This window comes from Perissodus microlepis, chromosome 9 (assembly GCF_051167445.1).
Source record: "Perissodus microlepis isolate ML-2025 ecotype Zambia chromosome 9, ASM5116744v1, whole genome shotgun sequence".
NCBI classification, from domain to species: domain Eukaryota; kingdom Metazoa; phylum Chordata; class Actinopteri; order Cichliformes; family Cichlidae; genus Perissodus; species Perissodus microlepis.
In genome coordinates this window covers 28674188-28696763 of record NC_140469.1, presented here as the reverse complement: position 1 = coordinate 28696763, position 22576 = coordinate 28674188, and the positions used below count along the sequence as shown (strand labels likewise).

The following is a 22576-nucleotide window of genomic DNA, read 5'->3' as shown; positions in this document are numbered from 1 at the left end:
AACAAAATCAGCTTACTATCACCTCAGTTCCCAGAGTCAGAACCAGACACGGAGAAGCTGCATTCAGCTTTTATGCTCCATATATCTGGAACAAACTCCCAGAAAGCCTCAGATCAGCTGAAACACTCAGTTTATTTAAATCCAGGTTGAAGACTCACCCATAATCAGCTGCATTTGAATAAAACACCAAATCCACACTTTTAAGCTTAAATTTCAAAACTTACATTTTAACTACTGATTTTATCTACTGTTCTGATTTTATCTACTGTTCTGATTTTATCTACTGTTTTTTAATCAATTTTAAATCGTGCTTTTTATTTGTTTTTGTTTTTGAATGTCTCTGTAAAGCACTTTGAATCACCTTGTTGTGGAATTGTGCTATATAAATAAACTTGCCTTGCCTATAAATGAAACATGGTTTGCTCTCTTATGCATATTGTAAAGATGTATCATGACTAGTAATGTGGGATACCACTGATTTCCTTTCTGATTCGATACCAAGTAAAATTCAGGCTGGTATCGATGATACTGAACCGATACCGATACTTTGTACAAAAAATTATTTTATTTATTGTATCTTCTATTGTATCTCCAATTTTAGCGTCATCATGATTACAGGACATCAGACTACTTGTTCTTATCACTTAATAATGCAGAAGTCATCATATAATAAAAAAACTGAAGTTGTGCGCTATTTGAACACCTTGCCTGCCTGCAGCACTAAAGGACTCCGCGAGAGACGTCTGTCTCGCCCTAGCAGCACCTGTCCCTCTCCTCCTCTTCAGTTCGCCTCATATCCTGCGATATGATTTACTCTGAGGTGTTTGACGAGGTTAGTGGAGCTGCCACGACACCTCACTTTCTTGCTACATGCATTGCAAACCATGTCTCGGCTGTTTGTGGAGATAAAATACGTCCGCAGATGACTCCAGTTATGCTCAGCCATTGTTGTGAGTGCGCACGCCAGGCTCTGCGACACATTTATACAGCCGTATTTCGAACATGACTATGAAAGGCGGAAGAGGAAGTAGTTCCTTCCAGTGTAGACGATCCAAATGGTATTTCTTTATTTTCTTTCCACTGTGTTCCTCTTAATGATGAACTACAAATTTACCCTAAATTACTAAAATATCAATATTTTAATATGAGAATCGATTCTAGAACATAAGTTACTGGTATTTGAGGAATCAATATTTCAGTATCGATCCACGCATCACTAATAATGACTTATTATGGCTCCTTTAAGTTCAATAATTACTATGTCCTCTGCCTCATGTAATTAGGAGCTGGTGTGTAGGAGCCATTTTTCTTATTTCCCTGTCCTTATCACCACAAGAGAGTTGTATTTCATTTTATGTACTGGTTATAACAGAGGTAGGTACGGGGTTATTTAAGGTCAAGGGTAATTCTGTCCAGGTGTTGCTGATGAGAAGGGGCAAACCATTTCCTACTGTGCTTAATCTAGTTACTTGTTGTCTGTGTTTAAATGGAAATTTAAATGGACGTTGCAAAGGAAAAAAGTCCCCTTAGGACCCCTCCTTGATTCAGAGTCTTTCCCTTGTCATGTAAATGGTCTCCTTGACTCTGGTCTCAAACCGGCGTTCCTCCCTGTCCAGGATGTGTACAGGATGTGTTCCTGGAGGACAGGCGGGTCCATGGGCCAGTCCACAGCTGAACACCGTACTTGGGTTCAACTTCCAGTGAAACTGAGGCCACAGCTCAGGACAATAGAAGATTGAAAAATGCTGCCTGGTCTAATGGGTCTCAATCTCTGCAACGTTCAGCTTTCAGAATTTGTCTTAAACAGCATAAAAGCATGGATCCATCCCACCTTGTATCAGGAAAACATTGATGAACTTTGAGCAAATGAAACCACAACTTTAAAAAATGAATTCCCAAAATTAATTGTTTCGACATCTTAAACACAAAATCATAAGTTTTAATACCTACAGCAAGTTTAAGGAAAAATAAAAGATTTTAAAGATCTTTCAACATTTTTTCTCAAATATAAAACAGCAGATGGAACTTACATGCATCTTTTATGGGATTGTCTAAAAATATCAAAATTCTGGCTCTGCATCAACAAGAAAATGAACTTGATACTAAACTGTAAGATCTGTAAAGATCCAGGTCAATTCTTACCACAGTTGCTGCCTCTGAATAAAAATCTGGACAAAAGAGATCCACATTATTAAATAAGCTTATGTTTAATGTCAGGAGATGTGTTATTGAACTGGATTACGGAGCAGCCCCCCTACTGTAACTCAGTGTTACAAGGAAATTTTTCATAACTTTCACTGAAATCACAGCTCAAACTTCTTCATCCAACTGCTGGAACAAAGCGAACCACTCGACATGAACACTGAAGCAGAACAGTTTAGAAAGCTTAAAATGAGACTAGAGAACCATTTTCATTCATAGTTGCCTCATCAGATCTTTACAGGAGATTCACTCTGAACTCTGTGGAGCCTGATCTCAAGAGTTTTGAGTCTGACCCTGAAACCACAAGAGGATCTTTCTGTCTCTTCAGATTCACTGTGATGGGAGTGATCACGCTGATGTTTGCACAGAGCAGATAATTTAGTGAATGTTTGGGCACATTGGTAACAGTGAAACAGTTTATTAGTAACATGGGATCGTTTGTGTTCGGAGTATGAACTGAGATTCCTGAAGCTCTTGTCACACTGGTCACAGCTGTAGTTTCCTTCCATGTGTGCACGTTCATGATAGTTACGGTTAGCTGATTGTGAGAAGCTTTTGTCACAGTGTCTGCACTTGTATGGTTTCTCTCCTGTGTGGACTCGTTTGTGTGTTTTAAGCCCACCTGCAGTAATGAAAGATGACCCACACTGATCACAGAGGTGCTTTTTTGTCCCACTGTGAATGAGTTCATGTCGTTTTAATCCACTTGATGTGCTGAAGCTTCTCCCACATTCTTTGCAGTATTTCAGTTTGTCTCCAGTGTGTTTACGTTGATGTATTTTCAGGGTTTCTTGCCGACTGAAAGTTTTTCCACAAAGGTCACAACAAAAGTCTTTCCCACCACCACAGTGATGACAGGGTTGAGAACTGGATCCATCTGTGTCGCTCTGCTTCTAAACAAAGACACAAAGACAGTGTAAGTCAGTCCTTCAACATTTTTATCCTGAACGTCGCCTGAAATAAAGAGCAAATAAAAAACAAACAAAAATCATAACTGAAATGAAAATCTGAATAATCACTCAGAGCTGCTTTTTCATGCAGTAGAATTGCCGAAACATCAGAATCAGTGAGCTGCAAGCTTTCAGCCCCGACTGTGTCCGTGCCGTCAGGTGAGAAAGGTGAGATCTCACTGATTCTGATCTGCGGGTCGGCGCTTTGTGTTTACGTCTTTGTGCAGAATCCGTGTTCCTCCTCTCATTTACTGTTTGGTGGTTGTCGAAATTGTGTGAGGTTTCACCAGAGATTCGGGCGTTTCGGGCAAAATAAAATTATATTAAAAAATCAATTAAGGATTTTAATGAATCGATGTCACGTTATCCAAGCCAGAATCAATTTTAATCGGTAAATCGATTATCAAAACCCAACCCTAGCTAACACAGTTTAATGAGCAGAGTTGTTTCAAACAGTCAGGCTAAAATGACAAGATAAAAATATAAATACATACCTCACAGTAACTGCACTTGTAGAGTCCCTTTCTGGTGTGGATCTTTTGGTGTAGTCTCAGGCAATGTGGAGATTTAAAAGTCTTCTGACACGGGTCACATTTATTAGGTCGTTCCTCGGTGTGGGTAAACATGTGTTGTTGTAACTGCGTGTTGGTTGTAAACCGTTTGCCACACTTTTCACAGCAGTACACATCATGTCCGGTGTGAATGCGTAGGTGTATATTTCGGTACCCTATCCAACTGAAGGTTTTCCCACAAATGTCACAGCTGTATGCCTTAATTCCAGAGTGGGTAACTAGATGACTCTGTAAGCTGCTACTGTGAGTAAAAGCTCTGCCACACTGATCACAGCTATACGCTTTAACTCCACTGTGGATGAGTTGGTGTGTCTTCAGGGAACACAACCAGGAAAAAGACTTTCCACACAAGTCACAGCTGAACGGTTTCTCTCCAGTGTGGATGACCTGATGACGTTTTAGTGAACCCTTCCCAGTAAAATCCTTCCCACACTCGTCACAGGTGTATGTTTTCTCTCTCTTTCTTCTGTGAGGTTTGTCGGCCTCCTGAGAGCGCTGCCTTCTCGCTACATGTTGGTCCTGCTGTTACAGAGATACAAACAGAGGCAGTGAGTGAAATGCAGTCGTGGAACAAACTGAACCTTCAAACTCCCTCCATTAACACTAGTTTTAAACATGAAGGTGGAGTGTGGCACCAAACACCTTATAGGTCTCTTATCCCCACCTGCTGGTAGTTCTAACACATTACATCCAACCTGGTGTTAAAAATAATTCATGACTGTTCAAACACTCTAAAATCATTTTTCCTTATTTTCCTTACTTTTACTCCCCACATTAAAAAATGGACTTTCTACTCATGGCATTTTCAAAACAGACTTTTTACTTTTGGTTGGAGGAATTTGAGGGGAGTTATTTCATCACTAAGGGCATCAAACTGATTTGAGCCTGAAAAGTAACACATGAAAGACAATCCTGGTCGTGTACTAATCACCAGGGTATGAAACATAAAAAGAGATGAAAGAGGCAAAACTGTGAGTCATAGTCAGGAGTTAAAGTCAGACGTTGTTCTTCTTTCTTTTTTGCACAGCACCTGAACAAACAGGTCATTTCAAATGCAGCGTTTCTATCAACAAACACCAGCAAACACACAAACTGTTTGTGTGCAGTTTGTCTCACAGTGTGTTGCTGGCTAAAGGTCCAGCTGCTGTACATCACAGGGAGAGAAAAGAAAGAGAGCTAACTTCACTCAGAGATGGAGAAAGATAAGACACACAGGACAGGAGAGGAAGAAGAGAGGTTAGATTTAATCAATCAAAGCTTCATTCACCACATGCAGGTTGCCCTGCAGTGAAATGGGACCCCCCCACCCCCGACCTTACACACACAACACAGACATTACATGGAAACACTGAAACACTGAAATGTACACTATAATGGGAAAGTACAAGAGGAAAAAAAGAGACCTCTACTCATGCTGTGCTTCCATGGTAGGACAGCATGAGAACAGGAAACAAAAAAACTCCTCTACACAAAAAGCACATAAATGTCCACAGCACAACTTTGTGAAAGACATGACAAGCCACAGGATTGGGTGGGGGGTGAGGAGTAATCCGAAGCGAACACAGCAGCTGCCCTGCACAGCGCTACCATTCCAGCGCGGCACACAGACCCGCCGTGTTCCCCCGCAGGAAACAAGCATAGAAGGCGTTTGGAAAGGGAGGGGGATGAGTGTGTGCTTATCAGTGTAAGTGTATGTGTGTGCGTGTCCAGAGTTCAGCTGAGACAGTGTCCTCCGCCCTATCAGGCTAAGTAAACAGTCTGCCAGCCAACCCAGGTGGCCTTGCATGGAATGGGAAGGAACAGACTAAACACAGTCGTTATCAGGGTGTTTTGTTCAGCTCCAGCCTTGAGGCCGCAGCTGGCGCCGAAGGGGTAGCCGCATGAAGTGATGATGGTTTTTACTTTAGTGTGAACAACTCATATGAATTTCAAAGCTGTTCCAACGCTGGTCTCTCAACCTCCCGTTGGAGAGCCGTGAGCTTCTCCATGATGTTATCCAAACTTACGCTCCGTGATGTTGTCATTCTTGTGGTCAAAGAGCAGGTTCTGAGAACTCACGACCGCAGTGCACTTCCCAAGATTTGATCCAATTTGCGCTCAAAGGTGTTATTCAAGCTAGCCCCTCCAGATGTAATCCAGTTTTTCACTCAGAGGTCTTGTTCTGAGTATTCACAGCAGCCGTGCGTTCTCCAAGATCTTCTCCGTGCTGCACTCAATGAGCCCATTTTGAGAAACTCACGCCTCATCCCATCATTTCAATCCCAGCGGGCAGCCTTGTGGGGGTTTGAACAGCCAGTTCCGCTTCCTTAATTCTGCGATAAGCCAGGGCCAAGCCAGCTCCGATCAGCAAGAACCCTGTTATCATGGTTCCGAATAGGTAGATATCTTCAGCAGTCAGGCTCACCCAAGCCCAGACTTCTCGTTGAGAAGGGGTGTCAATTGCATTAACAGACCAGTTGATCAAATCCATAATTCCTCAAAGGGAAGGACTGCTCAGTGGGATTTGATCAACTGGAGATTAAAGCTTACATGTAAGTCCTCATGTGTTGAAATCAGATATTGGGTCTGTACATGTGACATTATGTTTTTTTTCATGAACTGAAAGATGCTGCAAAATAATCTGAGGCAGACTAACTGTGTTATTTAAAGACTGCATGAAGATCCTCTGCAGGTTAGTGCAGGATAAACAGGTTCGTTTGCTGAACTTTGATGGATTTAAAGTAAAGAACAGTGTGTGACTGGTGCACAGTGACTGTGGTGCTCATGTCAGAGTTAGATTACATCAAGTGTAGCAGAGATTCATTTAAACTGAAGCTCATGATGCTGACATTCATTCACTGAGTTCCACCTTCATACCAACAGTATAGTGTCTAATATAAAGACAGTGTACTGTCAGTGTAGAGGATGGAAATCAGCCAGGACAGCTCATGAAACATCTGCTGACATCTGGTTGAATTCAGTTGTGTACTTTTTCACTTTAGCTTGAGGAAAGAAGTTGAATGAATACTTTTACTGAAGTATTTTTAACACTAATATCTGTACTTCTACTTGAGTATAGAGCAAATGTACTTTTGCCTCCTCTGATAATTTCTAATATTATTTATATCAGTGATGGCCAAATGAAGCTTTCTGAAACACTGTATTGAAAAAAGGTTCATTACTCAAAGCTTTTCAACACAGTCCTCTTTGGTGACATCTCCTGGCCAAAAATATGAAGAGCAGCTTGAATCTACAAATTATAATAAAGAGCTTCATTATAATTGCTCACTCTACAGTACGGAAGAGGATTAGGGCCACTGGAAAAAAAAAGTGGGCACGTCTTTTTTTTTTTCTTCCTTTCCTGAATTCTGAGATGAAAGTCAGAATTCTGACTTTCTTCTCAGATATTTTTTCCCGGTGGCCCTAATCCTCTCCCGTACTAAAGAGCTCAGCTGACAGCTGCTGTTTAATATCATGTGACAGTTCTGTCTGATATCGGGCTGCTGTTGTGGTGCTTTGAATGTGTATTTTTTCGGGTGATATAAAAAAATGTTTTGTCTAACTGATTATTAATCATTTTGATGAATAAACCTTCCTTATTTTGACATGTGCTGTGGTCTCTAAAAAACAACATAATATACAACACAGTCATATAACAGGTTGGGAGTATGAGAGTTTGAGACGTGACTGATTATTTGGTGAAACTGTGATATTTTCCTCACCTTCTGTGTTGAGCTCATTGTTTCCTCTGTAGTGACTCAGCTGAGTCCAGATGGCTGAAAATGTTCCTCTGCTGCTCCGTCAGACTCTTCTCCTCCTGCTGATCAGCTGGGACACAAAACAGATCTTTGTTAGGCTCCACACTGCACTGAAGAGTCAAAGTGTCTCATATGTTCATCTGACAACACAAAGTACAAATTTCACTCTGATTGCTTGTAGAAATCTTCTGAGACGTGTTGTGCTGCAAAGTGAGGAAACTCTCTCACTCACTTATACTTCAGGAGGAACTTTGTGACATTGGCTCCAATATTCTAAGCAGCCCTTTACTATGACAGGGCCAGAAAGTCCTATTTGAAGGTTTGGGAGAAGGACCATGTTAAAGGTGGATTGGGGTTTATACACTTTGTTATGATACAGGTAAGGCTGTAAGAGCCTGAGAAGGTGTCCTGAATGAACCTCTAAAACCAGTTTTCAGCTAACGACTCTGCTTCAGTCTGGAAAACAGCAACTACAAGTTTAAAGACTCCATCAACAATTCACACCCAGCAACAGCCTGAACAGCTCCTCCTGTGGTTTCCACAAACAGGGACAGACCTGTTACTCCCCCACCCCACACTTTCCACACCTTCAGCCCCCCAGTCCCACCACCTCCACCATTCCTAAAAGTTTGATTCTGTGCAGCCATTCCCCAACTCTCTGTGAACGGTGCTGTCCCGATTCTTTGATGTTGGGCTGAGAACAAAAAAACATTACTCAGATCTTGTCCAGTCAACAACAATTATTTATTAAGCACATATGTGGGAGATGTACACGACACCACCCTCAGCGTAGTCCAGTAGATCTCAAAGAGGAAGCACTTCGATACACAGTTTTATATGTCAGGGTTCACGCCCCTTCATGCGTAAGCAGATAACATAAAATGCACGGCAGTTGTCTGCAACTCCTTTTATAGTATTGATGTTTGTTCCTCACTAACGGTTTCAGCACTCTCTCACCTCCATCTGTTTCCTGTTTCTCGTTGTGAGGCCCCATGATCGTATATGACACATCCTGAGTCCATCCTGTTCTAATCTGCGAAAGCACGTATGCAGTTACAAGCAAAACACTACTTTAAATGTCTTCCAGTTTAAGCCTTCTATTGCCTCTTGATTAATATGGCACTTATTGAAATATTGCAACATTTATATTTCCCACAGTACTCATGGTCATTGATCAGTGGTTTCAGTGCTTTCCTTCCTGCTTTGACTGCAGCTGTGTTTGACACAGGAAGACATTATTACATTCTTCACGATTATACTTTATTCTTTTTGGGGGAAGTGCAGCTTTAAACCTTCACATGATTCAAGTCAACACAACAAATCAATCTGAACGATCACAGGTGGGAAAAACTGCTGTAGACAACATAAAATCAAACCCAACATTCAATCCACAACATGATTAAAAACATGATTCTCCCAAATCACCAAGAGCTGCACATTAACCACCACAATATATTTTTATTCTCTGTGCTTTCAAATATGAACACTGTTTACTTTCATCTCTGTTTCATTAGTTTTTGTTAACATCTTCCTGTGCATCACTTTACAGCAGCCAGACTCATTAAAATGAGACTTTGTAGGAGTTCACTTCCTCTCATGTGTTCATCCACAGCAGCTGGACAATAAAGTTTATTGTGACCCTGATACTGCAGCAGATCGCTCTCATCCATTTCCTGTTATCACTTCAAATAGAAATGAGACTGTAGAGGTTTGGTGCAGGCAGAAAAACAGCTGCAGGGACAATGAAAAGACTTTTCTGCTCCAACTTCTCCCAGCATGCTGAGCTAATGATTAGTTGGTGTTTTTCTCCAAACACTCTCTCACTCTTCTCTCAACTTGTTCACAATAAACTGTGAACAGACACCGAGGAGAGCAGCAGAAGACCTCATTCAGGAGCTAAACTCAACATGAACTGAACTCACAGTAAAGTTAGCTCGGTGCTTACCTTTAGATCAGCCCACAAACCGAGAGAAACTCCGTGATGAAGCTGGAACTCTTTCCAAACACAGGAAACGGATCAGGGAGCAGAGACCCACGTGGTTCACGCTGATCTCACCTACGATCCAGGAGACAAGGGTGGGCAGATCGATGCAGATATCGATCCAAACGTTGGTTTAATTTGTTTTATCATCCAAATTCACTATTTTACTCACTTTGGATCAAGGGCGTAGATTTGGCATGGACGGAAGGGACATGTCCCCACCAATAATTTGATCTCTTTGAGTAAAGAAAAACAAAACCGATAGAAATAAAAATAAAAAAAACGATCTGTCAGCGTCTCATTCACCCAGCGGTGCAGAAAGAGTTAAATTACGTTCTCTACTGGAGTCCTACGCCATGTGACAAATATGGCCAATGTGATTGGCTGAGCCTTTCAGGGAGCTCTGTTTAGTTTTAGCAGCGGCAAGCCTGCGCTGCTAGGAGGAGAGGAGGATGGCAGCAAAAAGATCCTGGATATAAGAAAGTATTTTTTAGTGATGGATGGATGAGGCCTCGTGAAGCGTTTCAGCACATTCCCCAAACTGTATCCATGCTGTGTCGACACAGTTTTGCTGTTTTGCTACATACTGACACCTGCTGGACCTTAAATATCATTGCAGGCAACTTACTTGAGACTCACAACAGACACTGATTCAATGACCTAGTCATACTTATATACACTGTATACACTGTAAGGTATTGTACTTTCCATGGAATCATTTTATATCTTCTATATTACAAATATTGTAGACATCTTTAAAATATATTATGAATGACATTAAGTGAAAATTAAAATGAAAGTATTGTGAATGTAATATTACCCATTTGACTCAGAGTTTATTATAAATTTCTATTCAGAAAATTAGGTTTATCCAATGTTTTTGCATTCAGTCTATTGCGTTTTTTGTTTTGTTTTTTACACCATTTCCCCAGCTTTGGAAAACTCACAGGAACAGATGAAGCTTGGGTACACAAAAGCTGTAAAGCCAGGTGGATAAGGTTCTGATAAGATGTCTTCCTATTCCCTCAGTACGTTACACTCAATCTCCACAATACTAAGGGGTTGGCAGCCCTTTATAATAAAATTCAGGACTGCCTGGTCCAGAGCAGTCTTCCTAGATGAAAATAATAAAACACATATTAATTTAAAAAAAATGATGATAAAGATGTTCAGTGTTAATATAGGCCTACCAGTGTTCATCCTCGGTGTGTTTGTCTCCTCATTTTCATGTTTGGCTCTGTAATGCCTAAACACTGAGGAGGTGCTTTTGTTTGTGTAAGAAAGCTCCGCAGAACAGATGCGACATTTAACCTGCATAAAATGAAATAAATAATTTACACTTCAAGTCACATTGCTGTTTTTTTTTCTATTATGATAGGTTACACTGAAACAAAGACAGACAAACTATTACCTTATTTGCAGTTAAAAGATCAAAATGATCCCACACAGCAGAAACATTTCTTTTTCTTTCGGGCTCCATTTTGTTATGGAGAGAGATGTGTATTATTATTATTTTTTAATCTTTGCGAGAGTAATTTTGTGTTTTTTTGGTGGCGACTCATTCCGTTGGCAGATGCGGATGCGGTACCTTTTAAACACAGATTGGGTCGTTGGCAATGAGCGATACAGCAGCTGTGTCGATCACGTGACTTTTTCTTAAAGCGACGCACGCATCGACACAGGCATCGCTAGGTGAGCTTGATACATGCGTCGGTGCGTCAGTGTTGCTGGACCCATCACTAGTATTCAAAGAAACCTGTAAGTCATTTAAAGTTAAGTTCACTCATAAAATCTGTCCATCATAATAACGTTACAGGCTATGCAAGGCAATACATGCCAACCCTCCTGTTTTTTCTCGGACAATCCCGAATTTCAGTGCCCCTCTTATTACGCTTTCTGGATTGCAAAATAAACTTTTTAAAAAATTTTCAGGCGAGAATGTAGCTGTGCAAACTTCAAATATCTGAACCGGGGAGAACAGCAAACTCCCGGCACATCGTTTTAGGCTTTGGCTCACATCAGTCTAAAATTGTATGTAACCATGAATCACGTGTTGCCATGTCCACCAGGAGAGACTGGACAGTATAGATGTAAAACAAATATGCCAGCAGTTTATCTCAGTTAATGAGAGGAGAAGGCATGTGTTTGGCTGCTTCACATAGTGGACATTGAGTTGTTGTGTGGGACACCAGTAGTGCATGTCTGTTGCTGTAACAGTAGTTCATGTTTAGAGTAAAACATCCCAGCTCACTGACTTGATAGTGTCACGTCTGGTGTGGCAGACGTGTGGATTAGGACCCAAAATGCGGCAGCTCAGGTGCAGATGAGTATTTATTAAACCAAAAGGAAATACAAACAACAATGGCACTGGGAACATAAAACTAGTGATGTGACGTTCTGTATCGAGGCTTCGAAGCTTGTGTCGAGTAATTGAGGGGGCGTTTCCGCGATGCGCGTATCGAGGCTTGCTTCATTTATGGGAGGAGCTGAAAATGATGACGTCCGAAGCCTCGCTGCCCGGCTGTACCACGTGACTGGTTCATGAAGTGGTTCGAACTTTGCCGCGAGATATGACAGAGATATAAACCCCTCAGACTCCATTCAGAATGTGGGTGTTTGATGGAAAGTTGCGGTTAGTGAGAGTTTGGAGACAGTTTGGAGGTTTATGAGAGTGAGGAGAGAAAGTCAGGAGAGAATGGAGCCAGCTAAGAAGAGGAGGATGTCCTCCCCTGTGTGGGAACATTTTGATCTTATTCCTCCCAACAAGGTATGTAAATCTCTACAGAAGATGTATTTTCATAATACTGATGGTGCAATACAATTTATGTTAAGCTTTCTTTACTTTTGTACAAGGTGAAGTGTTTGCTATGTGCCAGGGAGCTGGGATATAACAACAACACCTCATCCATGCTTAGGCACTACAGAGCTTTGCATGAGAATAAGGGGAACACCGATTGTGGAGCAAGACCAGGTGAGCCATCAAATGCAATGATAATATAGCATGCAGTGATGTTACTAAATGATATAACAATATTATACAACTGTTATAAGTTACGTGTGTGATATTTATATTTGTGCTTTGTCTTTATTGTCTTTCCTCAGAACAATCTCAAATAGATGAAGACCTGGTTAGCATGGTGATTGAGGACTCCCAGCCATTTAGCATTGTGGAGGATAAAGGATTTAAAAGATTTGTTAAATCATTAAATCCTAGCTATGTTCTCCCCACTAAAAAGGTCATAAAAGCAGTGAAAATCTAGTTTTTACAGAATAAAATGTGAACAGGCAGGACTGAGGCTCAAAGCCTCAGTGTGTAGCTGTCCATACCTCAACGTTACAAAAGCACAACTACTGTCCACACCCCAACCACACCTCACAGTAAATGATCATTTCCATTTTAAGCATTTCCAAATAATCATTTTCCATACTGCCAGTATAAATATACACAGTATGCTGCCATCACTACAATATAGATGTTTTACACACTCCTTTTGTTGTTGACATTTACAGGTTGTGTGCAAAAGGCCACACTCTTCAAATTCATGCCAACTAATATTTTTACATCCAGTAGGTGTCCTACTAGAGCAAATGAAGCTTCAAGAAGCTTTGTGCTGGGGTGAACCAATTGGATGAAAAGCTTCAGTGCTTCATGAAGCTTCATCTGCCCATCACTACATAAAACTAGAAGCTAAACTGGGTAAAACTAACAAAACAAACCAGAAACAAAGATGCAGGGAGGTCCGGGGAAATACATACGGGGAGACGCAGGGAGACCGAGGGGAAACAACACAGCTTGTCGAGGGTACGACGCGAAACTGACTAAGAGAAACACAGGGTTTAAATACACTGGGAAGTAACGAGGGGAATGAGACACAGAAGGAGAGCACAGCTGGGGGAAATAAGAACTGACGAGACAAGGACGCGTAAACTGAACACATTCATATAAGACACGGACCTTCAAAGTAAAACAGGAAGTATGACACAGAGACGCGAACTTGACACGGTGGAGACAGAAACTAAGAAACACAGAGACATAACCAGTAAGGCAGAGGACTCGATGAACCAAAAGACACAGAGGGAAACTCAAACATGCAGACACAGACTTACACAGAACAGAGGGGACACAGAGAGACATGAAGGGCAAGGGATCAAAACTAGAAACCATAGAATAAATCACACACAGGTACAATAATACAAAAATCACAAAGAACTAAAAACGCTGGGTCAAGAGACCCAGGACCCTGACAGATAGGGGCAATAGTGCCTAAAATGTTGCATAATTTTGCTAAGAGATCTGTTACTTTGTGGTAATCTTAGATTAGTAGTTTTATGGACAAAAACCAGCAGGTCATTCAGTGTTCCCTTAGTGCTAATGTGTCAGAGATGTTGGTGTCCTATAACTGAAGTAATGTTGTTAAGTCCTTAAAGTCATATTCTTTTATTGTCATGACTGTATTTTTAAATGGTTTAAAAACATGTAGAATAGCATATGTCGGCAAGTATATTTCTCCTTTTTTTAAAATCAAGAAGCAAGGACAAAAAGGAAAAAAAAAGAAACAGGGCAGAGTTCAGTGGTTGAATCATCCGTCCCCACCAATGCCAAAACCAAATCTACGCCCTTGCTTTGGATGAAAAAATAGCTCCGTATATATATATATATATATATATATATATATATATATATATTAGAAATAACTCAAGTTGTTCAAAGTTGGAAGAAAGCATGATCTCTGGGTGAAGACTGTAGTAACTGGAGGAGGAGGAGAAGGAGAAACAATGATGGTTTAATGAGCACTGAGTAACAGAGGATCCGTATGTCTTCCATACAGTTACTGGATGAAATGTTTCTACACAACAAGGACATGTTCACAAATTACTTTCAATGATCATATTAAATGGTGCATCAGTGACTTTTGGCTGGATGGCTGGTCTAATCAGGTAAAAATACATTTTACACACAGTATTTATTCCATCTTAAGATTGTGTTTGTTGTTCGTATTGATGATTTTTCATGGTTTCCAAAACATTCTTCAGGTTACAAAAAGGTGTGAGAAAACTTTGAAGTACATGATTATATCTAACATGTGAAAACAGAGAGCATCTCCCTATGAACAGTGTGAAGCAGGGGTGTCAAACACATTGTCCATCAGTGTCTAAATGAGTCTCACAGGCTTGAATTTGTGAATAATGAAACTCCACTTTCCATCAGTGTAAAGAAGTTAAATAATTAACTGTTTTTCTATATGATGAAAAAGCTGCTGTCAGCATGACACTGAACCAAAGTGGGAAGAAATGTGCAAAATTACAGAAAAAGTTCTTGTAACTTATTGCACAGACTGAAAACAGAAATGTCACGGCTGGGGCAACAGTCGTGTGGTGGAGAGAAAAGAGAAAACAGAGCTGATAAAACACTAAGCTGAATAACCATACCCTAAGGACTATTACAAAATAAGAATTAACATAAAACATAAGATGATACCAAAATGAACACAAAACGCTGGGTCAGTGACCCAGGATCATGACAGTACCCCCCCACTCCCCCACCCCTCAAGGGCTGGCTCCTGACAGCCTCAAAACACACCACCAGAACCAGGTGGGTGGTGGGAGGCCCAGGACAGAGGGCCCGGACCGGAACCAAAACTGAGCCCCCAGAGTCTCAAACAAAATGTTCACAAAACACAGACCGGGGCTTGCGAAACAGAGTCCAAAACATAGGACAGGGGGCTGGCCACAGCAGCGGCGGCGTCGATGAACCATTTCTGGGGGCTGACCACGCGGAAGGCAGTGGCAGCGACAAAAGTCCGAAGGTTGGCCGCGCAGTAGGCAGCAGCGGTGTCCAGGAGGTTGCCTGCGATGGTGATGACATCCAGCCAGCGGCCTGGAAAGTGGCCAACGATGTAGAGGCACCAGATGCTGGACCAGGCGACACTGAAGCTGACGCTGAACGAGAGGATGAGGACGCAGAGGCTGGACCAGGCGAGACTGATGCTGACGCTGCAGGCGTGGATGAGGATGCTGACGCTGCAGGTGTGGATGAGGATGCTGACGCTGCAGGCGAAGCTGATGCTGAAGCTGAAGCTGCAGGCACAGAGGAGGATGAAGCTGCTGCTGCAGGCGCAGGGGAGCATGACGCTGCTGCAGGCGCAGAGGAGCATGAAGCTGCTGCAGGCGCAGAGGAGCATGAAGCTGCTGCAGGCGCAGAGGAGCATGAAGCTGCTTCTGCAGGCGCAGAGGAGCATGAAGCTGCTGCTGCAGGCGCAGAGGAGCATGAAGCTGCTGCAGGCGCAGAGGAGCATGAAGCTGCTGCAGGCGCAGAGGAGCATGAAGCTGCTTCTGCAGGCGCAGAGGAGCATGAAGCTGCTGCAGGCGCAGAGGAGCATGAAGCTGCTGCTGCAGGCGCAGAGGAGCATGAAGCTGCTGCAGGCGCAGAGGAGCATGAAGCTGCTGCTGCAGGCGAGGATGAGGGTGGTGGCAAAGGAGCTGCAGGCGACTGTGATGGCCGGACGGGCTCCTCAGACCCCCCAGCGAAAGCAGGAGGCTGGAGCGGATCTTCGGACCCCCCAATGAAAACAGTCACAGAACCAGCAGGCACGGGGGCCTCTGGCAATCACAGAGCAGAACCAGATGGCACGGGGGCCTCTGGCAAACACAGGGCAAAACCAGCAGGCACAGGGGCCTCTGGCACGCACAGGGCAGAACCAGCAGGCACAGAGCACTAACCCTGCTCAGGCAGCAACAGCCGGGTGCAGTCCTCAACTGCCATCTTAGCTTCCAGGGGTCCAGAGTCAGCTGAGGGCTGTAACTCAGCCTCTGGGGAGCCCCTGGAGCGAGTAACAGTCTCGAAACTGGACAGTTCATGAGGAAATGTCTCCGGATTGACGTGTTTGTCTCTCTGCTCTGAGTGAGCAGTAGAAAAAAAAAGTCCAAAACGAGCAGCGTAGGCACAGTCTCCTGAATAGAGGCAAGTGAAGACTGTGACTGAGCAAGTAACTGAGCTACTGACTGAGCTATGGACTGCAATAAAGGTTGTAGTGATGCTAGTTGTGATGGTGGCTGAGAACACTCAGCCCCTGAGTACAAAGTCCCAAAGTCAGAAACAACACGATCAGTGTCCTGTACACTTACCACAGCCGGGCTCGCTGAAGTCCCAAACTCTGGCTGCGGGGTGATGCGCCGGCGGCGCGATCGTTGCTCCCTTGTGGAAGCAACGACTACAAAATAAGAATTAACACAAGACATAAGATGATACCAAATAGAACACAAAACGCTGGGTCAATGACCCAGGATCATGACAAGAAACTTTTCTTTCATTAATTACTTTGTGTTTTATGAATGGCCATAAGCACAGTTTTTATCTGTAGGAAAAGCCGTAAAACTTAAAATATATGCTAGCATTTGTTTGCAGTGAGAAGCAGATCCAACAAATTAATAATTATAATTGTCTTCAAACACACATTCAGGCCTGTGAGACTCATTCAGACACTCCGTGAGCCACAACTCTGTGTTACAGGCACACATTTCTGTCACTGTCCTGGGTCTGTGTCCCTGTGTTTTGTGTCGTTGGGTTAATTTTATTCTCTGAATTCTGGTTTTCTGTTGTGTTATATTTATTGTTCCTTGTTTCTGTTCTGTTCCTCACCTCGCTTTGCCTTGCCTCATGTTTCCATGTCTCAGCGTTGAGACTGCGTCTCTGTGTCTGTCTTGTATTTCCTGTTTTACTTTGACAGTCTGTGTCTTGTGTCATGTCTTCAGTTTTGCTCTGCTCCCCACCTCGTCACGTCTGATTTATCAAAGCTGTGTTCTCACCTGTTCTCCATCCTCTCGTTGTGCTGTTTGTGTATATTTGCTGTGTGTTTCCCCCTGGTCCCTGTCAGATCAACTGTTTGCCAGCCTGGTGTTTCACTCTACATTTCCTCCGTAGTGTTTGTCTCATACTACTCTGTCAATGGAAAATTGTACTTAGTAGTATAAGCTTTTAATGATATGTGATAGAATACTGCATGATGACCTTTTCATTGCTTAGAACTGATTGTTCTTTATAAAACCTGTTCTGATATTTTTATCTGAATCTTCCCACAGCGATAGTGGGAAGTTGAACAAGCAGTTCTGACCTCGCACACACCACACACACACACACACACACTCACACACTCACATACGCACATGCTCGCGTATCAACATTCCACTGAACAAATGTTTTCATTTTTCTTGTGTATTAATAAAGACAAGTGCAAGAACAGAGCGCGCACTTCACAGGGCCCCCACTCTGATGTGAGCGCTCTGTGACCGCCCTTGCAAGTAAAATCTGCAGCGTGTGTGTGTCTTCACTCTTAGACTCTCACCTGAAGAAGTGTCTCTTAGAATAAATCTCTTTTGGTCCTTCATAGCCGGGGCAGAAACATCAGAACTGTTATCTGTGACTCTGTTCCAGGATCCAGCACTGATTCCTGACGCCGTGGGGAGCCAGCACCGAAGTCTGTGCACAGCCCTCTTAGACGAGGACGAAAGCCCCGGGACGTAAATTCGGGTCCGGGCCGGTGTTTATAGTCTGGTCCACGGCGGTGGGATTCAGTCTGGCGATCCGAACTACCAGTGAGACGTCTGAGGGTGAGAAACACTATTTTGATGTATAAAACCGCCAAGAAGGTTTTAAAAAACGCGTGACATAGGTGACAAAATAGATTTAAGTTCACCAAAAAGCCCAAAAGAACCTAAGTTGAGGCTGGTTTTAGAGGTAGCCGAAATTACTTCGTGACCAAATAGGTTTAAGTTAAATGAGCGCGCAAATGTCTATATGTGTATGTGTCTGGAAGTAAGTTGATTTTACAGCACAATACGCTGCTGAACTACTTCCATTTTTTATTTTCTTTGCTGAGGCTCACGTACTGGTGACAAAGGAGAACAGTTGAGTTTCATCTCATAAAACTGATACTGCTTCACCTGTAGGGTGAAGTCGAAGGCCGTATCAGTAAACCACTCTGAAGTCAAGCGTGCCAGTGACGGCCCAGCAAAATCTTTGAAAATGGGAAATAAACAAGCAAAATTAACACCTGATAAGAAATGTTTAGAAAAACAACAAGCTGGAGCAGGAGTAATCCTAAAAGAAAGGGACTGTAAGACAGAGAACGCCCGACACAGAATGATTAGCTGCAACCACTGTGTCTGCCACCACCCAGACAGATGAAAGGGAGAGACAGACAAAAAAGTAAAAGCATTAAAAAACGTAAGGAAGAGTATAGACTTTTCCAAGCATGAGAAATCGAAACTGAAGGGAGAACTGAAAATTAGAGATCAAAGTAGAGATCACAGAAATCGGATTGTGTTATCACCCGACTTGTCATGGTGCTGGGTCGTTGGCCCAGCGTTTTGTGTTTTATGATTATGTCCCTCTGTTCTAGTTATTCGGTGTCCTCCCCCCTTGTGTCCGGTTCGGGTTCTAGATTTCCTGTTTTGTTCTGAAGGTCTGTGTCTGTTGTCATTGTGCTCAGCTTGTGTCCTCCAGTCATCATGTTTATTCATATCAGCTGTTCTCCCTCCTGTGTGCGATTACCCGATTACCTTGTGTGTGTGTATATATAGTGGGTGTCGGTCTGTGTTCGTTGTCGGATCGTCTGTGTTTCTCAGTGTAACGACATCTCTCTGCATTCTCCGCTCCCCGTTTCATGCTTAGGTTTGTCATTTAGTTTTCCCAGTCTAGGGTTTTTCAGTCATTCGTCTTTTCTCCCTGCCTGTTCAGTCGCTCCACTTCTGTAAATAAATCATCACTCTCATCACCAGTCAACTGCCTGCATTTTGGGTCCTTTTCCTCCTACACCACACGGCTCACCCCGCCAGCCGTGACAGTACGAGCCGACCAAACATGGACCCAGCAGCATCCGCACCTTCCCAGGAGTTTCGGGAGGAAGTAATCGACTCTGTTTCGAGGTTGGTTAACCTGTGGCTTGAACGTGAGGGAGAGGAATTTCACCGCGCTGTAGAAGCCAGGCTACAGCAGCTAATTTCTGCTCACCCCTGGCTACTAGACTCTCTTCACCCGCTCGCACAGGACTTCATTCTGAAAGAACTGCACCTTCACCCTCCAGCCGCTACCGCTTCCCGACCCAGCCCGGTGGTGAATGTTTTGCACTGCCCGCCGGGCAATCTGTGGCCCGGCCCGCCGGAGGTGGAATTACCCGGCCGGTCGGAGCTATCCCCGAGAAGGAAGCGACGTTCACGCCGCCGACGCCCATCGCCACAGACTTCTGAGTTGCCGGCTGTGGTGAGTGGAAAAGACACTTTTTCTGTTTCGCCAGACCGTGTGACTGTTTATACCGGGGCTGTGTTTTTTGAGTCAGCTGCCCAGTCGGTAGCTCAGTTAGCTGCCCAGCAGCCGCTAGCTCAGTTAGCCGCTCAGTCGTCACCTCCATCACATTCAGCCTCATGACCCATAGCCCAGTTACAGTCACAGCCAGACTTATTAGACACTATGTTACAATCCATAGCCCAGTCAATAGCTCAGTTGGTAGAAGACTCATCAGCCTTATCATCAGCTCAGCCACCTATTCAGCCATCATCTTCACCAACTCCTCCGGTACAGCAAGCCATGACAGTTCAACCCATAAAGGACAGGTCAACAACTTCCTGTTCTAAGCAGAGAGACAAACCTAATAACTGTGAAAACATTCCTCAAGAGCTGGCCAGTTCTGAGACGCACTCCAGGGCCTCCCCAGAGGCTGGGTTTCAGCCCCCAGCAGACTCTGGACCCCTGGAGGTGAAGAAGCCAGCTGAGGACTGCACCCGGCTGTCGCTGCCTGAGCAGGGTCAATGCTCTGCGCAGCTGCAGTCTGCTATGTGTTTGCCAGAGGCCACCGTGCCTGCTGGTTCTGATTTGTTCCTGCCAGAGGCCCGTGCGCCTGCTGGTTCTGATTTGTCCCTGCCAGAGGCCCGTGCGCCTGCTGGTTCTGTTCTGTCCCTGCCAGAGGCCACCGTGCCTGCTGGTTCTGATCCGTTCCTGCCAGAGGCCTGTGCGCCTGCTGGTTCTGATCCATTCCTGCCAGAGGCCCGTGCGCCTGCTGGTTCTGATCCGTTCCTGCCAGAGGCCCGTGCGCCTGCTGGTTCTGATCTGACCCTGCCAGAGGCCACCGTGCCTGCTGGTTCTTATCCGTTCCTGCCAGAGGCCCGTGCGCCTACTGGTTCTGATCTGTGTTTTCCAGAGGCCCGTGTGCCTGCTGGTTCAGCCCTGCGTGTGCCAGGGGCCCCTGTGCCCCCTGGTTCAATGACTATTTCCGCTGGGGTTTCTGGAGAGCCCGGCCAGCACTTTCCTGTCTCCGCTGGAGGGTCCGAGGGGCCCGTTCAGCCACCTGTCTCCGCTGGAGGGTCCGAGGGGCCCGTCCAGCCGCCTGTCTCCGCTGGAGGGTCCGAGGGGCCCGTCCAGCCTCCTGCTTCGCCAGCTGGAGGGCCCGAGGGGCCCGTCCAGCCTCCTGCCTCGTCAGCTGGAGGGCCCGAGGAGCCCGTCCAGCTTCCTGCCTCGTCAGCTGGAGGGCCCGAGGAGCCCGTCCAGCCGCCAGCTGCAGCCTCATCATCCTCACCGGCTGCAGCTTCATCCACGCCGCCGGCAGCAACAGCAGCTTCAACCACGCCGCCGGCAGCAGCAGCAGCTTCATCCTCGCCTGCTGCAGCTTCATCATCTTCGCCTGGTCCGGCTTCATCTTCGCCTGGTCCGGCTTCATCTTCGCCTGGTCCGGCTTCATCTTCGCCTGGTCCGGCTTCGGCATCCTCGGCGTCGCCTGGTCCAGCCTCTGCACCCGCTTCGGCGTCGCCTGGTCCAGCCTCTGCACCCGCTTCAGCCTCGCCTGGTCCAGCCTCCGTCTCACCTGGTGCTGCGGGGGCCACGCAGCCTTCAGGTCCCAAACTGCCGCCTCGACATCGGTGGTCATCTGCCAGGCCGCTTGTTGGGCGTCATCGTCGTTATGGACGACCTCCCAAACGCCGCCGCTGCCTTCCGCTGCCTTCCGCTGCCTTCCGCTGCCTTCCGCTGCCTTCCGCGCGGCCGGCCTCCGGACTTGTGTCGCCGCCGCCGTTGCTGTCCGCACGGTCGGCCGCCTGAACTGTTTCCCCGTCGCCGCCGTTGCTGTCCGCACGGTCGGCCCCCTGAACTGTTTCCCCGTCGCCGCCGTTGCCGTGTGCACGGTCGGCCCCCTGAACTGTTTCCGCTTCGCCACCGCTGCCTTCCGCGCGGTCGGCTTTTGGATCTGTGTCGCCAACGTGGCCGGCCTCGGAAGATGAATTGTCCTGGACTTCTGAGTTGTCAGCCTCCAGGCCGCCCTCCTGAACTGTGTTTTGTTCTTGACCCCCAGCATGTGTGTTTGTGTTTTGGACGATTCACTTGGTTCGCTGGAGCTTGTTTTTGTTTGGTTTTGGTCCGGTTCGGGTTCTAGATTTCCTGTTTTGTTCTGAAGGTCTGTGTCTGTTGTCATTGTGCTCAGCTTGTGTCCTCCAGTCATCATGTTTATTCAGATCAGCTGTTCTCCCTCCTGTGTGCGATTACCCGATTACCTTGTGTGTGTGTGTATATATAGTGGGTGTCGGTCTGTGTTCGTTGTCGGCTCGTCTGCGTTCATCTGTGTATCTCTGCGTTTTTGGTATCCTCCGTCTCTGCCCCGCACCCCTTTTGTATGGTCTCAGGTTTGTCATTTTGTTCTCCCAGTTTAGGTTCTTCAGTTGTTTTGTCATGCCTCACTGCCTGTTTTTGCCACTACCACCTTGTAAATAAACGTCACTCGAAACATCAGTCACTGCCGCATTTTGGGTCCTCCTTTTCTCCAACACCACACGGCTCACCCCGCCAGCCGTGACACGACTGAAGTTTAAAAAGGGTTGGAAACAGACCTGACTGAATAAATATAAGTACAAGAGGAATAAAATAAAATAAACAAAAAGGCTAAATTACATTAGAGTTTATCTTTAATGTATTCACACTAATAATAGCAAGGATAACAACCTGTAAACTGGTATTAACAATGAAACATAGTTGGGATGAAGACCATCCCCAGAATGAATAGAATAAATGACAGCAGAAAATTCACACGAAGACATATTAAATGAAATAGAGAGATGCATAAGGTATATTAAGGTTGTGTCATTGTTCAGCCAAGG

At 44.8% G+C, this 22576-nt stretch overlaps 2 protein-coding genes and 1 long non-coding RNA gene across 5 annotated transcripts; 2 read left to right on the top strand and 1 right to left on the bottom strand.

Moving 5' to 3' along the window:
- Positions 1-1223: 1223 nt before the first annotated feature.
- LOC146380713 (uncharacterized) lies at positions 1224-9990 on the bottom strand. 3 transcript variants are annotated; one of them, XM_084940131.1, is made up of 4 exons: positions 9407-9990; positions 7426-7531; positions 3647-4246; positions 1224-3095 (listed from the first exon to the last, which is right to left on the bottom strand). In XM_084940131.1, exons 2-4 carry the CDS (start codon positions 7441-7443, stop codon positions 2430-2432), a joined length of 1284 nt encoding a protein of 427 aa, XP_084796257.1. In that variant the 5' UTR covers positions 7444-7531; positions 9407-9990; the 3' UTR covers positions 1224-2429. The 3 variants fall into 3 exon arrangements, with proteins under 3 accessions (XP_084796257.1, XP_084796256.1, XP_084796258.1); XM_084940130.1 differs by lacking the exon at positions 9407-9990 and having other exon boundaries at positions 7426-8043; XM_084940132.1 differs by lacking the exon at positions 9407-9990 and having other exon boundaries at positions 3647-4243; positions 7426-8043.
- Positions 9991-11821: 1831 nt separating this feature from the next.
- LOC146380712 (uncharacterized) lies at positions 11822-12804 on the top strand. The gene is made up of 3 exons (XR_014801374.1): positions 11822-12209; positions 12296-12413; positions 12545-12804. It is a non-coding gene; the product is annotated as an uncharacterized LOC146380712 (long non-coding RNA).
- Positions 12805-19032: 6228 nt separating this feature from the next.
- LOC146380711 (uncharacterized) lies at positions 19033-21874 on the top strand. The gene is made up of 4 exons (XM_084940067.1): positions 19033-19700; positions 19989-20384; positions 20817-21412; positions 21453-21874. The coding sequence occupies exons 1-4, from the start codon at positions 19302-19304 to the stop codon at positions 21856-21858; spliced, it is 1797 nt and encodes a 598-aa protein (XP_084796193.1). The 5' UTR covers positions 19033-19301; the 3' UTR covers positions 21859-21874.
- Positions 21875-22576: the final 702 nt, after the last annotated feature.